The sequence below is a fragment of the Sitophilus oryzae genome, unplaced genomic scaffold (genome assembly GCF_002938485.1).
Source record: "Sitophilus oryzae breed Bouriz unplaced genomic scaffold, Soryzae_2.0 scaffold_1801_pilon_pilon, whole genome shotgun sequence".
Classification (NCBI taxonomy): domain Eukaryota; kingdom Metazoa; phylum Arthropoda; class Insecta; order Coleoptera; family Curculionidae; genus Sitophilus; species Sitophilus oryzae.
In genome coordinates, this window is record NW_022146504.1 from 841,611 (window position 1) to 854,940 (window position 13,330).

Consider the following 13,330-nt stretch of genomic DNA (forward strand, 5'->3'; position numbering starts at 1 on the left):
CATAACACTTTTACTTTTGAACTGGACGCGCGTTTCGCTAACCATGTTAGCAATATCAGCAGATGGTTAAAACTGCAGCTTATTAGGGTAAATATTTTGCTGTTGTAACCCCAAAGGTTTCAACCCCCAACTGTAATCCAATAATTATAAAAAAACAAACAACCAATCAAGGCGAGACAAGCCGGTTGTTATTTCATAGTCGAATAACCGCCAATAATATCCGCCTCATCTAATAAGTTGTTTTTACATTTTCAGTATAATAATTACCATTACCAGTTACCAACACCCAACTGTAATAACAATAATTTATAAAAAATATTTATTTATATTTTTCAGGCATACCGATATGAGGATTCGCCTTGGCAGACTTCTAGAAGACGTGACGGACATCTCCTCAGGTAAATATTTTTATTCGGAATTTGTTATAAAATGAGAATAATAATAATTAACTAACAATAATATACTTCGTACAAAAAATTAACCGTTGCACGTCATCGATCACGTGTTCATTTGAGACGACGTGATCCATACGATTTTTCCAGAATGTTATACAGACTTAAATATATGGACCGATGGGGCTAAGACGCTAAAAATATGTAAAATAATTAAACTAGTTTCTACCAAACATCATTATTTTTATGTTTGACTTTTTTCGAATAACCGTTATAAGAGGGAGCTTACTCTTACTGATCATTTACTGTTCATTTCTAATTATTAGACAGGCATGTTCTGAAAGAATAATTTTTGGTAGCTAGATATTTTGTTTGAAAGCTTTAGAAGGAACAAAACACAACTCTAAACCAAAACACTAAAAAAGTAAACGCTTCTTTGGATTTTTCCAATCAAGGCGTTTAAGGCATGGGATACGATATTGCACGCTATAAAGAGTCTGAAATAAAAGCACTGTCAGATTCTGTCTAAAATGTCAAAATTCTCATAACTCCTAAATTTAATAGATAAATAAATAATATTATAAACCGTTTATTAACTAAAATATATACAACTGTTTAAAAATTATACAATTCAATGATATTGTTAATCCTTTGTAACGAAAATTTATTTTCGTTGTGCTTGCCTTCGGATTATTTTATTTTTAAACAAGGTTTTTACAGTTTGCAATTTTACTCGCATTGACACTCGCTTTTCCGTACCGTACTTTTCCCCGGTTGGATGTTGTGCGTCGGATACTAGAATTAGATAAACGTTCAATTCGTTAATCAATTATGTATAATAATTATCGTATATATAATTTAATATTATATTTATTATAATTATATTAATATATATATATATATATTATTAATTAATTAATTTAAAATATATTTTTTATCGTTGTTTAATAATTCTCAATGGTACTTAGCAAAGTTGAACTTATTATTTGGATTTTAATATGTTTTTGTTCAACGATTATAAATTAAGTTGCTCTTTTCATGGATCGTGCCATATCCATCACGAGAATCCATGGAGTACCAAATTACACCAAATGGTACGGTGTACAGAATATTGCAGACTGTAAAACACCGTAGATTGTTTTAGGCAATTCATAATACAATAGTTGCAATTTTTGGTTGCCTACCTACTGTTTGAGATTCATTTGTTTATTTTTAACAGAGGTTAAGTGAATTTTCCTTGTTATCAGTGCTAATTGATTAAGATGCAATTGTTTCCTTGATTTTTAAGGGATGTAAGGAGTCGTTAAGTATTATTTTTATTAGTAGTTGAAATTTTATCGAGAATTAGTTTAACAACGCATGACTATTTTTAATTCGATCTGGTATGTCAGGATTTTCGGGAAAAGGGGTATGGTTAATATAAAACTAAAAATTTTAAAATTTTGCCTTCTTCTCTTCTCATCTCAGCTCTGGTCATTTGGTCATTATTCCAATCTGTTTGAGATTTTATTTTTTCTTCAAGATTGCACGCTGAAGGTACGATTTTATTTGATTTTACTATCTGGTTCTATTTAACAATTTATTTCAGCCAATTATTTCATTACTTATTAGTATCAACAATATATATATATATATATATATATATATATATATATATATATATATAATATATATATATATATATATATATATATATATATATATATATATATATATATATATATATATATATATATATATATATATATATATATATATATATATATATATATATATATATATATATATATATATATATATATATATATATATATATATATATATATATATATATATATATATATATATATATATATATATATATATATATATATATATATATATATATATATATATATGCTATATATATATATATATATATATATATATATATATATATATATATATATATATAGTATGAATATATATATATATATATATATATATATATATATATATATATATATATATATATATATATAATATATAATATATATGGATACTATATATATATATATATATATATATATATATATATATATATATATATATATATATATATATATATATATATATATATATATATATATATATATATATATATATATATATATATATCTATATATATACGGAGACGCCACAACGTCCCATACAGCACATCAAATCACATTTACGATGTATTTACATTATTAGATGTCGACACAGGGTGACACAATTCCCCCGATATAAATATGCTACGTTTACACATTGTAGTTCAACACGTATGCACAAAGGTTAAACGTCCGCCTCACAATGTAGCCACAGTATAGCATTTACGTCTACACAAAGTAAGGGATACACAGTGTGCCGTAGGATACACAGTGCTTGTGTATTACGTTTAAACTATGTTTACACATTGCAGTTGTGACTACCGCGTGTATACGTATGTATTTTGCTTCGTATCTATTATTATTATCTTGTGCTAGATAAAACTACTTCTTATGAACGAATTTAGGAAATAATACAGAAGTTTTGATGCCTAACTTTTCGTTCTTTTTAAGAAATATTTATTCAATGATACAAATTATATCTTTTTAGAACGAAAATTAGGAAGGCAAAACTTTGTATTTTCCAAAAGTATCTCGATCGTAAGTTCGAGAGAAGTAATATAAAATTGTTCCATTTTGTTTTTTGTATTAAATGTACCATTTTTCTTCCATAAAATGGATTAAGTGATTAGAAAATAAACTTCTTATATTTCTTTATATCATGGAACGCAATAGCGCAAATAACACAATAATAATAATTATCTACACTGCAGAAACCAGAAGTAAGAAAACACTGTAAAAGAATAGAATTTGTATCAAAATGTATTAAAAATATAAGTACCTAGTATAACAACATACTAAAATGGTAAACACTAGTATATCGCCACAATTTGGTGGACCTCGTTTAGTCATTTTTTTCTCCTCTTTTCCCTCCAAGCAGTTGGTTTATTAGCATACTCATTCATCGAGCACTCTGTTGGACTTTGTTGTATTTTATTTCCAGATTAACAATCTCACCCTTAAATTTTATATGAAACTTATTATTGAATATTAAACATATCTGTATATTGATCCATCAATAACTTACCGAATATCAGTATAAGAAGTACTTTGAAGTGTTTAAATCTTTCTTTCTCTGGTTCATTTAGATTTTTATTATTTCCAAATTAAAAAAAAATTATATTGCAGAGCTCACTCAGCTAACCTCTTTATCATTATACGAGAATATTTGGAGTTTTCATTCATTGTCAAAATTTGGTAAATTGGGTAACGAGTAAGGGAAGAGTCGCTGCTATAATATTAGTAATACACTTAGGAAGGTGTAACAAGGTAATTAAAAACTTGTACTTACCTTAAAATCTCTTTTAAACTACACACAAACAGAACATTTATATAGAGCTTCCGAATGATAAAACAATAATGGCTGCTAAACACATACCACTCCTAGAAAGGAGAAAGGAGAGAGAACACATAAGATACACTTGGTCGGTGTATCTACGCTGAGGCTATCCGCGCATGCGCACACCTTCATTTCATGCTAGAATGTAGACACAACAGTACACTATTACAAAGTGTCTATATATAGATATTTATATTATGTGTATACGTCACATTTTACAAGGTGTGTACTATAGGCACAACTATGATGCAAGTATCACATACATATGACTTATACATTGTATGTCTCATATACCGACGTCAGATTTCATCATTTTAATAATTATTTGTTACGTTACAAAAACTCTTTAGAAACTTGAGTGCATACGGTATACAACTAGTAAACACTGATCACACAATTCTATCAATATAAACCTGCGTGTATCTCATATGTATATGTTAGAACTAGATGAACACTTAGGTTCACTTTAACATAATGTTGTTTCTCATGTGTCTCCCTTGTAGAAACGTAATTTCATTTGGACGTGCTATATGGGGTGGAACCGGAACACAGGTAGTTGTTCAATACAGAGTCAGGCTGTCCGAGAGAACCAACTGCTGCAGGAGTACGATCAGGAATATCCCAGGAAAAGCAGGCCTTTGGTAAGTAAAGCTTTTATAATTTCATTATTAACGACTATTGTTATCTTTTAAAAAACTTTACTTGCCAGAGGGTGGCTTCTCCTTACCTGGACCCTGTGGTGGTTATTTTTCTCGTTTGACTCCTCGACAGATAATATGAATAACTAATTATTAATAATTAAATTTAATAAAATTTTAATTTAATTGAATAAATTTTGAAATCTGGCTATAACCGTTTAAATCAAGTTAAGAATTAAATAGTTCGTCCAAATTATTTTAAAAATAGGTAAAGATAAAATGTATCTCCCTCTCTCTGTCCCTCTCTCTCACAAAAAAATGTAAAATCAATTTAATAAAAAAATAGCAAGACCACTACCACACTACAGGTACGATTCTATTAGATAAATTTAAAAAAACGTGGTTCCATCAGCCAATTATTTACTACTTTGCACGTGCTAAAAAAACAAGATCAAAAAAAAATGCAATACGAAGAGACGACGATTTAAATTATAAAAAAAATATTATTAATCATAAATTAATCGACAGATAAGGCGAGAAAAAAAATTAGAAAAAATCTTATCTGTCGAGGAGTCAAACGAGAAAAATAACCACCACAGGGTCCAGGTAAGGAGAAGCCACCCTCTGGCAAGTAAAGTTTTTTAAAAGATGACAATAGTCGTTAATAATGAAATTATAAAAGCTTTACTTACCAAAGGCCTGCTTTTCCTGGGATATTCCTGATCGTACTCCTGCAGCAGTTGGTTCTCTCGGACAGTCTGAGTCACTGTATTGAACAACTTAGTCTGTATTGAACAACTACCTGTGTTCCGGTTCCACGTGGTGGCGTCTCCGTATATATATATATATATATATATATATATATATATATATATATATATATATATATATATATATATATATATATATATATATATATATATATATATATATATATATATATATATATATATATATATATATATATATATATATATATATATATATATATATATATATATATATATATATATATATATATATATATATATATATATATATATATATATATATATATATATATATATATATATATATATATATATATATATATATATGAATGAGAAAAATAATTAGTACTAAATAAAAGTTAAAGGTATTAGAAAAATTACAAAACTACTATACACGTGCTCTCATGAGAAAAAAACTGTAGCTAGGTATATAAAAAAATTGCAAAAAACAATAGGTAGTTACCTACAGTTGGAAAATATATTAAGGATACTAATAAGTAATGAAATAATTGCTGAAATAAATTGTTAAATAGAACCAGATAGTAAAATCAAATAAAATCGTACCTTCAGCGTGCCATCTTGAAGAAAAAATAAAATCTCAAACAGATTGGAATAATGACCAAATGACCAGAGCTGAGATGAGAAGAGAAGAAGGCAAAATTTTAAAATTTTTAGTTTTATATTAACCATACCCCTTCTCCCGAAAATCCTGACATACCAGATCGAATTAAAAATAGTCATGCGTTGTTAAACTAATTCTCGATAAAATTTCAACTACTAATAAAAATAATACTTAACGCCTCCTTACATACCTTAAAAATCAAGGAAACAATTGCATCTTAATCAATTAGCACTGATAACAAGAAAAATTCACTTAACCTCTGTTAAAAATAAACAAATGAATCTCAAACAGTAGGTAGGCAACCAAAATTTGCAACTATTGTACCGTATGATCGAGAAAAAACGGCGTCAACGATGGCTATGAAATGAAGATCGCTGTCATTTTATATGTAAATTTATATGGGAAATGTCATCGATCGTCATTTCCCAGCCAACTGGAACCCATTTTTTTCGATCATACGGTATTATGAATTGCCTAAAACAATCTACGGTGTTTTACAGTCTACAATATTTTGTACACCGTACCATTCGGTGTAATTTGGGACTCCATGGATTCTCGTGATGGATGGCACGATCCATGAAAAGAGCAACTTAATTTATAATCGTTGAACAAAAACATATTAAAATCCAAATAATAAGTTCAACTTTGCTAAGTACCATTGAGAATTATTAAAGAACGATAAAAAATATATTTAAATTAATTAATTAATAATATATATATATATATATATATATATATATATATATATATATATATATATATATATATATATATATATATATATATATATATATATATATATAAACAAAGGAAGTTATCGTGGAAACTATAAAAAAACGAAGAAAGAAATTTATTGGGCAAGTCCACAGAAAGATTAGTCATGATACATGACTAAAACATGACTACCCGTAGACACTCAGTGTTTCTGCCTTCCGGCTTCATCAATACAGTTGGAAAATATATGCGAATAATGCGAATAATATTTGCGAATAAATTTCTTTCTTCGTTTTTTTATAGTTTCCACGATAACTTCCTTTGTTTATTGTTTTCTCTGGGCCAGGGTGATAGCGGCGAGGTGTGTTGGAACGCCTCCGCGGCGGTTTCGGTAGTAACGCTTCAAATTGTAAGCTACTGCCGGACCAGCTGCAAATGGCGCCTTTGTGCATCGTTTGCTTCTCCTTTTCTTTCTCTTTTTTCAGGATCGCTAGTTCATCGCTGCTGATTTCTCCCGTATTGATGAAGCCGGAAGGCAGAAACACTGAGTGTCTACGGGTAGTCATGTTTTAGTCATGTATCATGACTAATCTTTCTATGGACTTGCCCAATAAATTTCTTTCTATATATATATATATATATATATATATATATATATATATATATATATATATATATTATATATATATATATATATATATATATATATATATATATATATATATATATATATATATATATATATATATATATATATATATATATATATATATATATATATATATATATATATATATATATATATAATTATATATTAATATAATAATAATAAATATAATATTAAATTATATATACGATAATTATTATAAATAATTGATTAACGAATTGAACGTTAATCTAATTCTAGTATCCGACGCACAACATCCAACCGGGGAAAAGTACGGTACGGAAAAGCGAGTGTCAATGCGAGTAAAATTGCAAACTGTAAAAACCTTGTTTAAAAATAAAATAATCCGAAGGCAAGCACAACGAAAATAAATTTTCGTTACACCTTATCTTCGTGGCAGTTGTTCGTTGGGTCCTTCTTCATCTGTAACAGTTTATGAATTAAAATAGAAACACTAAACCTCATAGATAAACCTCAAGTAGTGATGATTGATGACATTTGCTATTTAATTTTTCATATAAAATGACAGCGATTGTCATTTCCTAGTCAACTGTAACATTTTTCATCGTATTAGTACCGTATGATCAAAAAAACGGCGTTCAGTTGGCTCGGAAATGAACATCGATGACATTCCTTCCAATACAATTTTACATATAAATTGACAGCGATTCATTTCACAACCATCGCCGTAATTTTCGATCATATTGTATTTGTGGCAAATGACTAAAAACGAAATTCTCTAAGTAAGAAAAAAATCTAAATCATTATGTTAAATGTTTTTCTGTATGATTTAATTCCTAAACTAATGCCGGGATCCGATTAGCCAACACGCAACGCCGTGCCATGCCACCCCGCGTCGTAAAGATCTGTGCGTATGTTTTTCCATTTAATTACATGTATTGCGTACACACTAGTAGTAACACGGCACGCCACGCCACGCCACCCCACGCCATCCCACGCTATCACACGTGTGTCGTCTGTCTCAGGTCTCATGTGTACACTCTTTCCCACATCGCAACATGTGGGCTTACATGGACCCACGTGGGATAGCTTGGCGTCACATGGCGTGGTTTAATGGGGTCCCGGCTTATCTCTTAGAGCGTCCGCACACGGGTCGTCTCACTTTCGAAGCGAAAGCGTCTAACCTAACCTAACCTAACTTCCAGCGAATCTCCCTGCACTCTACCTTCGCAGGTAAATAATTAGTATCAATCACTTTAACTCCACGTTGACAGCCAAAAGATCCATTCATAAACCAACTATTATTTACGCATCGTCGGAGATCGATTGAAAATCTCTATTTCGACTGCCAGCTTTTTGTCATAATAAATGAGACTATGATAACCCATTATCTGAATATATGGTGTCCAGCGAAATAATACTGTCCAGCGAGTAATTTTATAAATTTCTCAGCCTCGAAACTATGTTTTTCATATAATCCACACTATCAATGAGGAATTCATGGCAAAAATTAAAATACTATTAAGGTTGCCTACCCCTCAAACAAAGATTTTCCTAGATATTCCTGACGTTACTTTAACAACTACTTTTACTGACGTTACTTAAAGCTCTAACGTTACTTTAACATAGCTGTCTAATTAGTTCAACTTTAACAACTATTTATCATTTTCCGTCCGTTAAAACAAAAAAAAAATTCAGAAATTTGCCGAAAATGCAAACATCCTACAGCAGACAGAATTGCTATGATTCTGTTAGTTGGTGAATGGCAGCGTGCATTTACCAATTAATAGATTACTTAAATGCTCCTGATTTTATCTAGTGGGCTTTTATCGGGGATTTTTATTAAAGGGATATGTTAAAAACAGTGTTTACAAAACTCTAAACTATTCTCGACAACATGAGAGAAATGACTGTAGCTGTTTTTCGAAGTAGAACTCTAATAGGTATGCCTTTAAAAAGAAAAGATCTTTTGAAAAAAGAGTCATTTTATGCAGTGAACAGAAAAGGAAGCATCTTGAGCTTTGATTTCATCTAGCCAATTTTTGTTACATAATTATAGGTTCATATCTAGTTTTAATACTATGATTAAAATGTGTTTTAAGCGTGTATCTTTTTATTACCGTTGAGTATTTTACTCTGCATCCTTTAATTTTTGTTACATTAACAAAAAGCATATCACAGCCACCTGGATTTTTTCAAATAATAAAGACCTACTAACGCGAAATCAAAAAAATTAAAATATCTGTGAAAATCTTTGTCTGAGGGGTAGGCAGGGGCGGATAGAGAAATTTATTTTAGGGGGGGGGGGCAAATAAAAAATAATGCAAAATATGCCTTTTAGGGCTCAATTTTTAACCCAAAAGTCTAATATTTAACCCAACTTACAGATTTTGTGGGGGGGGGGGCGGGCCCTATGGGCCCCCCCTCTGTATCCGCCACTGGGGGTAGGCAGCCTTGAAAATATTATGAAGATATATGAATTCTCCATTGAACACAGGAATAATATACTGGGTGTTCCATTTAAAATAAAGGAGTAACTTGCTTTTAACCAATTACCAATTCCACATTAATTTCTGTCACTCACCCTGTATTAATTTTCGTGTCAAATTTTAATTTATTTTATCTTACAATGCTTACTGCAATTAAATATGAGGCTATACAGTGTGTATTAAAAAATAGGTAGCTATTATTGAAATTTAAACTTTACTCCTCATTTTCACAAAATGTGAAATATGTCACAATCCTTACATTTTAGGCTTTAATAAAACTCACCTTTATTTTTATCCTCGAATCTGAAAATCAATTAATATATAAGGTGTTTTGGTGTAACCTAACCTAACGAAACCATTACAAAAAGCAAAACTTTGTTAAGTAACTTTTTTTAGGGACACCCTTTATAACTCCATATATTTTTATAAAATGCTTTCAACTAACCTACATATGCTCCCAAAATTTCATTTCGATATAAACTACCGTTCTCCTTGGAGATTCCCCGTTGTATGAGAAGCGCCACCCTGTGAATAGCTAATGGCGATCTATCATTTACCCTTTTAAATTTCAATTTTTAACCAATTATAAGCACCAAAAATATGTGGGAGTGGCGCATCTAGAGATTGAGTCTGGAAGTGGCAATAAATATAAATAAAGTATGAAATTTAAAGTATACGTTCGCTGAAAGTTCCTGCGACTGTGAAAAGAAATATATTTTAATTGTTTTGGAATTTTTACTTTGATTTGTATTAACTTCTTTTGTGAAAATTTTATTTTATACCACATTTTATCTTATTTATTAATTTCTTTCTTGGAGGTGTAATTACCTCCATTATCCCTCTCGTATGTACGCCACTGTATGTCGCCCAATATTTAATTCCTACATTTGCGCTTACATTAGCGCCTCTCCTATTCAACATATTCATGGCAGCGCTCTCCATTATAGTGGACAGCAAACTGCAGGAGAGAGGATTGGGCATTAGATACAGATACGACGGCGCGGCGGTCTGTTCAACATAAAAAGACTCAGGGCAAAAACACGTACAAAATTCATCACAGAACTTCAATACGCTGATGACTGCGCTCTAGTTGCAGAAACTGTACAGCAATTACAATATTACAAAAAATGTTGAACACATATATCTGGGCATACGAGGCTTTGGGCCTTAAGCTAAACATCGACAAAACTAAAATCATGTGCACTCGGATGATTACAACAATGCTATAAAAATCGGAGAAGAACTACTGGAATACGTAGCGGAACTCAATTACCTCGGCAGTTTGATTTTGGAAAAGGCCAATATCGACTCTGAAATTCAGCACAGGATAGCAGCACCTCAAGAATATTATGGAAATTAATAAACAGGGTTTTCTACAACCATGACCTGAGCACAAAAACGAAACTTGCAGTGTACCGAGCAATAATAATCCCCACCATGTTATATGGGAGCGAAACCTGGGTGCCGTACCGCCGACACATGAACGCATTAAACAAGTTGCAACAGAGACACCTTAGACAACTCTTAAGAATCAAATGGTTCCATCATGTCTCAAACGTATCTGTTCTTGAAAAATCTAACTGCGAGAGTATTGAAGTCATGGTTACAAAATCCCGACTAAGATGGGCTGGTCACGTATTCAGAATGCAAGAAAACGGCATACCAAAATCACTGCTTTACGGTGAGCTTGTAGACGTTAAGAGGAGGCCAGGTGGACAACTCAAAAGGTACAACGACATTTTCCACGAAAACTTAAAGGGGATTATCGTGCAGAATGAGTGGGAAGTAGCAGTTCACAATAGAACTCAATGGAGAAGAATTGTAAACTCAGTTGACAGCATTGTTGACAGCAACCAAAAAGTTAAGAGGCAACAAAGCAATGAGATTTTTGAATGTCCGGAGTGCAGCAGACAAATAACATCACGTATTGGGCTTTTCAGTCATAGAAAAGCTCATGAAAGAAAACGCCTTGCGTGACCATTTTCTGATGCGTGTCAAATACTCGTCAGCGAGTAATGGCAGTATGTATGTATGTATGTAATTCATACATTTAAAATGGTACTTTTGGAATCTTATATGAAAATGTATACGTGCTATTTTTAGAATTTTGGTATAAACGAACAAACAGTTTTAAAAATCGATAGAATATAAGTACATAATTAATTTTTTTAAGATTAATTAGTTAGTTTAATCACCATAAATAGAAACATAGTCCGTATAATTGCAAAAAACGGCGTCCAGTTGGCTTGGAAATGACTATCACTGATATTCTACAGGGTGGTCCAAACTGTATTCCGGAAACTTCGGCAGCATATTTTGCAGATAAAAGTAAGTAAAAAAGTTCATATAAATAGTATGTCCTAAAATACTTAGTTTCGGAGATACAGGGTGTAGAAGTTTTTATTTTTATTACGATTTTTTCCAAATAATTTCAGGAGTAACGTCAGTATTTGGATGAAAATTGGTATCTGGGAGTTTTTTACTTAATGTATATTTTTTACGTAAAAAAGTCTCGTGACAAAAATCCAAAAATCGTTACGAGTAATGGTTCTTTTTTGAGATATTTAGAATCTAAATTATCAATGCCTGTCTTTGACATAAATTAAACATGTTGACTAAATAGATTATTAGACTGGAATCCTAAATTTGAAATGTTTTTGTGTCAAAAGTTAAACAGAAGCTGTTTAAAATTTATGATTAATTTAAAAAAAATAAAAAGTTCCCAAATTTATCATTTCAGTCAAATAACTATCTACTCAACAAGTATATTTTTTGCCAATAATGATATGTATTGACTATTTTCATTCTAAATATCTTGACTATGGTTGCTCGTAGCCTAGTTTTTACCAAGAGACCTATTTTACGTAAAAAACGTAGTAAATGTATATTTTTTTTATTCAGTAGTTTTATACAGGTACGGACAAAAAGTTACTACTCTTCAAACCAGTTAAAAATCATGAAGGTAGCGCCCTCTACAAGTAGGAGTCATATTGTGATCAAAATCAAATTATGTCAAAAAACTCCCAGATACCAATTTTCATCCAAATATTGACGTTGCTTCAGATATTATCTGGAAAAAATCAAAATAAAAATGAAACTTCTACACCCTGTATCTCCGAAATTAAATATTTTAGAACATACATTGATACGAACTTTTTTACTTATTCTTATCTGCAGAATATGCTGCCAAGGATTACGGAATACAGTTCGGACCACCCTGTATATCCATATAATTTTACATATAAAATTATAACGACCTTTATTTCATAGCTATTGCTGCCGCCGCCGCCGTTTTGTTTTCGATCATATTGTATTTATTCCATAAAATTTAAATCATTATTTTAATATTGCAGGTTATGGGCGGAGGTATTTCATGTATCAGCAAGCGGTGCCGGTACAGTAAAATGGCAGCAAGTGAGCGAAGACTTGGTGCCAGTCAACATAACTTGTATTCAGGATTCGCCTGAATGTGTTTTTCATATCACGGCCTATAATTCGCAGGTTGACAAAATTTTGGACGTCCGGCTAGTGCAACCTGGTGAGTATATTTAGCTTCAAACTTGTCATGATTTGATGTCATATTTTTTTACATTTATGCCCACTTGCACCGTT

General features: G+C 30.7%; 1 protein-coding gene across 1 annotated transcript in view; it reads left to right on the forward strand.

Annotated features, from left to right (window-relative positions):
* LOC115883013 overlaps window positions 1-13,330 on the forward strand; it is a 638,791-nt gene that overhangs the window by 26,558 nt on the left and 598,903 nt on the right. The window contains exons 3-4 of the mRNA XM_030901288.1: window positions 337-398; window positions 13,072-13,256. Of these exons, the coding sequence (XP_030757148.1) occupies window positions 337-398; window positions 13,072-13,256 (247 nt within the window). The remainder of the gene's footprint in view (window positions 1-336; window positions 399-13,071; window positions 13,257-13,330) is intronic.